Source organism: Miniopterus schreibersii (genome assembly GCF_964146895.1).
Source record: "Miniopterus schreibersii genome assembly, chromosome: 3".
Classification (NCBI taxonomy): Eukaryota; Metazoa; Chordata; class Mammalia; order Chiroptera; family Miniopteridae; genus Miniopterus; species Miniopterus schreibersii.
Window position 1 is genome coordinate 17,952,777 of NC_138103.1, and position 5,248 is coordinate 17,958,024.

Consider the following 5,248-nt stretch of genomic DNA (forward strand, 5'->3'; position numbering starts at 1 on the left):
TCAGGAGTGCGTCTGCTCGTGCTCGGGGCTCTGCTGGGCCACAGGGTCGTCGTCTTCAGCGCTCTCCTCCTGCCGCTCGGGCTCCATCAGCAGCAGCTTGCCCTGCACCGGGAGCTCCTCCTCCTCTTCCTCCTCCTCCTCCTCCTCCTCTTCCTCCTCTTCTCCCTCCTCCTCTTCCTCGCCCTCCGAGGACAAGGAGAAGTTATCTTGACTCACGCAGGCCACGAGCTTCTTCATGGAGGATTCATGGCCCCGGCTGTGGCCTGTGCTTAGCTTGGCACAGTGGGAACCCATTGCCCGCTTTGGCTGCTTCTCCAGACTGGGAGGGAAGGCCGCTAGGGAGAAGTGGAGGGGCTCTGAGGACTGTAGGCAGGGCGCTGACATCACAAAGGTGCCCCTGGAGCTCGCCACCCTTGGATACCTGGGCCTGGGCTGACACCTGACTCAAATCTTGGCCCTGAGCAGCCCCCCTGAGTTCTTGCCACCTGCAGAGCAGAACGGAGGCAGAATACCAGGCCAGTGCCGAGGCTGCCTCCCCCTACCGGGCTGCCCCCTCCATCTGACCTCATTCGCCCCGATTAAAGTCTCCCTGTGAGCTGGGATGACAGTTTGGGAGTAGAATTTCCAGAAGCAGGAGAGCGCACAGACTCCTCCCCACATCCCAGAAATACCCAGCCTAAAAGAGCTGTTGACAGCGTGTGATGATAGGTCAGAGCAGCGGCTACCTTTGGGGCTGGGGACACAAAGGTGCATCTGGTGGGAAGAGCTGGAAATGTTCAGGAAGGTGCCTACACAGGTGTACTTAAAATGTGTGTCCTAAAACTTAAAAACTTCTTTCCTGTCCTCCAAAAATCACCCTTTCAAGGCAGCGCTCCTAAGCTTTTGGGGTCACAAGTCTCTAGCTGTACATGCCCATATGACATGCATGGGAGGGCAGAGTTAGGTCCCCTTGGTATCCATTTTTCAACATGTAAATCAGATATTTCCAGTTTTCTGCCCCAAATCTTCAGTGGCTATAGTAGGCTAAATAATGACCCTCTGGGGTGGATTAGCCGGGTAAGCCATAAAGTGTCTCACAAGTGTCCCTGTGAGAGGGAGGCCGACATTTCACAGAGGCGGCCCTGTGACCACGGAAGCAGAGACAAGTGATGCAGCCACAGCCAAGGAACAACAGGATGACAGGGAACCACCAGAAACTAGGAGTGTGGCCCTGCTGACTGGCCACAGGCCTCACACTAATCCGCCCCGTTTCCTCTATGCCAGACCTGCTTCCCGTCTCAGCAGAGTTTCCCAAGCCACCCAGCACACCCTTAAGGTTCTTCAGGCTGAGCGCCTAGCCTGAAAGACCCCTGCAGATGTGGATGACAAGGGAACGGGCACGTCGGTGAAATAGTGTGGTGGCATTCGAGGCAAACCCTGGCTCTGGGTGACATCCTCGGTTAACACTCTGTGCCTGGCTCATAAGAGCACTCAGCTGAACCCCCTTGCCCTGGCCCCCAGCTCCTTTCCTCCCAAGGAAGGGAGGCCGCATTGATGCCCTTTGCGTAAAGGAGACCCTGACAGGCCAGCAGGTTTCTTATCTCAAGCTTTATTTGGCAGGTGACTTTTGCTCGTTTCACTCAAGAACTTATGGGCTTAGGGTTTGGGCATCCAGCATGGAGAGATTGCTACGGTCTTGTGAGGTGGTTGCTTGGCAGGTGACTTTTCCTTGGTTTCCGGCCAGGTGTATGATGCGCCCAGGGAGGTTTAGTAGTACCTTCTGTATCTTCTCCTCCTCCTGACCCTTCTGCAGCCTTTTGGAAAAGAAAATTCTGGTCACAGGGCAGTCCAGAGGACCTGGGTGGGGCTGGGGCTTGGGGACTATCAAATGGGGCAGGTCCCACAGGATATCCTGAGTCCCCCCACTGCCCTGCCCTCCTGTGCTGTGGCCTGGAGGGGTAGGCGCCCAGAGTGAGAGAGAGGGACTGGCCAAACCTCTGCGGTGCCTCCTGTGCCTGCCCGCACGTCTCCGGCGTCTTCGGCAGGAGCGGCGCCGCCTTCTGTGAATCCTGTACAGCCGCCTTCGGGAGCAGCGCCTGTGTCTATGGTGATAGTGGCCTCTGAGCGTCCTTCCACCCACATGGCCATCCTCTGCATTCGGATCCTGCTCTTGCTCCTGGCTTTCCTGCTGTGGACGTTCACTCAGACTCCTCATGATGTGTTGAACCATTGTGATCACAGGTCAGGCGCTCAGGCTGAGGCTGTAGCTAGCTTTGGGGACAGGGAGGAGGGCTGAAGCCTGCCCACCTGCTCTTGCTGTTAATGTTGGTCTGGTCTGCTGGCAGCTCTTTGGGCACTCGTATATAAAGGGGCCCCCCACTATGACTCATCGGCCCCACCCCACCATTGTCCTCACCCTGGCCAGCTCCCTCTATGAAGAAAACACACGGGTCCACAGCCAGCAGGGCCCGGAAGGGCAAGCCCCTTCCTGGTCCCTTGTAGCAAGTGGGACTTAGCCAACCTTTTCTTGTCCAAATCTAAGCCCTTCTCTCACCCAGCTAGTGGGAATCCACATGTATCCATTTATGAGGTTTCCTCACCACTTTAGGGCTGTGCCATGGTCTGGGTGGGGCTTCATTATTGCTAATGTGCCAACAGTTATCTAGTGGTTACTATATGCCAGGAATTTAATTCATTTACTTTCCATACATTTACTCATTTACTTCTCATTTTCCATGAGAAGTTATAATCCCCATTTTCCATGGGGGAAACAGACACAAAGCGGTTAAATGACTTGTTCAAGGTGACTCTGCAAATAAGGGGCAAGGCTGAGCTTGAGTACATGTCCTTGACCCTCCACTCCCTTCCCAGCCCTCTCACTGTACTTTTGATGATCCTGTTAAAGTAGAATCAGCCATAGCTGGTTTGGCTCAGCGGCCCGCAGACTGAATGGTCCTGGGTTCGATTCTGGCGAAGGGCATGTACCTTGGTTGCAGGCTCGATCCCCGGCCCTGGTCTGGGGCTAGTGCAGGAGGCAACCAATTGATGTTTCTCTCTCACATCCATCTTTCTCTCTCCCTTCCACTCCCTGAAAAGTAATAAAAAAAATATCTTCAGGTGAGGATTAAAAAAAAAAAAAGCCGAAGCACAATCATAGCGACTGGTTTCCCTTTCATAGAGATGTCTGTCCATGCCCTGATCCCTGAGCCTGATTGTTACCTTGAAAAAAGACTTTCTGGGTGAGTTAAGGATCTGGAGATAGGAACTCATCCCAGATTATCCTGGGTGGGTTCCACTGTAATTACATGGGTCCTTAAAAGATGGAAGAGGGAGGCAGGAGGGTCACAAGAGCTTTGAAGATCCTATGCCACTGGCTTTGAAGATGCAGGTGGGGCCCTTAGGAGCTAGAAATAACATGGCCCTGCCTGCACTTTGCTTTTAGCCTGTAAGACCCATTTTGGAATTCTGTAAGATAATAAATTTGAGTTGTCAGCTATGAAGTGTGTGGTAATGTTACAGTAGCCATAGGAAACAGATTAATACAGAGGCTTAATTCCACCCTGGTGTTCATATGCATTAAGGTGAGCAGGGCTTTCTGGGTCCAGCCCTCTGCCATATCCTCTGGGTGTAGGAAACCACCTAGACTGAGGTCATAGAAGCAGTTTCAGATCCCCATTTAATGTCCTCACCTGGAAAGACAGGGTTGTCCCTGTGTTGCAAAGTTGGTATGAGGCCTGAAAGTGAATGCAGAATACCTATATACCATGGTGCCTGACCCATGGAGGCCATGGCCATGCTTCTGAGGTTCTAGGTGGCCCTGTCACTTTAGGAAATAGAGTCTCAGCCCTGAGCTTTGCTCTGCCACCCATGAGAGTGTGAACTGAGCCAAGTATACCAATGTCCAAAGTGTTTTGCGAACCATCTCCACATTTCCTTGGGGTTTCAAGCCCTCAGTGTATCATGTGGGTTGAGTGGGCAGATGAGACGGTCAGGTTACCATGTTGCCGTCACAGGTTAAATGTGAAAGCTTAGCTCAATGGCTAACTGGGCAACTGCCCGTCACTGTACCCAAACCAAGGGGAGCTTTGGGCCAAAATAAAACTGTGGGGACTTTGGGGACTGGTAGGACATAGTGATGAGCTAGAGCTAGCTCTCTGGGATGGGTCAGGCCCTGATTTGTCTGTGGTCCACTTCAAGCAGCTGACAGCCATGGAGCAGTGTTGGAGAGAGATGTGCTCAGAAACAGCGTGACCCGGGTCCTTGTCCCCACGGGGGGATCTATAAAGGGATGGTTGGAGAGGCAGATTTTGATTGACTTGGTAGTCAAGAGTTTGGAACAAGATTTAATGTGACAACCGTCACTCATGTCCCCTCTTCCCCATATCCCCAAGCCCTCCCCCACGCTTTTGTCCCCAAGCCCTCCTCTCGCCTGAGCCCCCTTCTCAAAGCAAAGACACAAAGTGGAGTTATTTTTTCAACATTTATTGACAGGCGGCGTTGTTCGTTAGCAGGCTCCTGTTCATGTTCATTTCGTTGAGATGGTGGCGTGTTCAGATGTAGCGAGGGGGTCTCGAAGGCCGGGAAATTCGGGCGGGAGTGTGCTGGACTTGCTAGCTGTGCCTTTAGTGTCTTATCTTCTCCTCCACCTCATGGAGTAGCGGCGGCAGCACGCTGGGGAGCAAAGTGGAGAGAGAAAATTTTAGTGTGGGCAGAACCCCCAGTTCTGCCCAGCTCTTGGCTTTTCAACCCGCACAGGGACCCCCTTTACCTCTCCTCCTCCTCCTCCGACCGCAGCGCCTCCTCCGTCTGCGACCTCTTCGTCTCCGGCGGCGGCATCTGCTCCGGCTGTGGCTGCGGCAGCATCTGTATCTGGCCATGGTGCCGGGTGGAGCTGGCCGGGGTGCTCAGAGCAGGGGTACCACCTTGGCTGAGCCAGCCAACCTGTGAGCAGGTGGAACTTTGTGGGCTGTGGGCCAGGGGCTGGCCCCGGGCCTCTTATAGACACAGGTGCGGGGCCTGGCCATTGTGAGGTCGCAGAGGCCTCCGCCTCGGACCCCAGCCAGGGCTGGCCTGCGTCATGTCCGTATAAGGGCACGTGGGAGGCCCTTGGTGAGGGCAGGGAGGGGCTACCACGTCACCAGCCACAAGATGACTTCCCTGTAAGGATAATCTTTCAGTCAATTAACAAAATATTATTGAGCACCTACTATGTGCCAGATTCTGGGCCAGGTGTCAGCAGACAGTGATAAATTAGACGTGTTCCTGCCTA

At 53.8% G+C, this 5,248-nt stretch overlaps 2 protein-coding genes across 2 annotated transcripts; both read right to left on the minus strand.

Moving 5' to 3' along the window:
* On the minus strand, positions 1-294 carry PRM3 (protamine 3; the record flags this gene model as incomplete). Its single annotated transcript, XM_081132864.1, has 1 exon — positions 1-294. The coding sequence occupies one exon, from the start codon at positions 292-294 to the stop codon at positions 1-3; it is 294 nt and encodes a 97-aa protein (XP_080988990.1).
* A 4,315-nt stretch (positions 295-4,609) lies between these two features.
* Positions 4,610-4,856, minus strand: PRM1 (protamine 1; the record flags this gene model as incomplete). The annotated part of the gene is made up of 2 exons (XM_081131721.1): positions 4,610-4,650; positions 4,748-4,856. 2 exons carry the CDS (start codon positions 4,854-4,856, stop codon positions 4,610-4,612), a joined length of 150 nt encoding a protein of 49 aa, XP_080987847.1.
* Between the last annotated feature and the right edge of the window lie 392 nt (positions 4,857-5,248).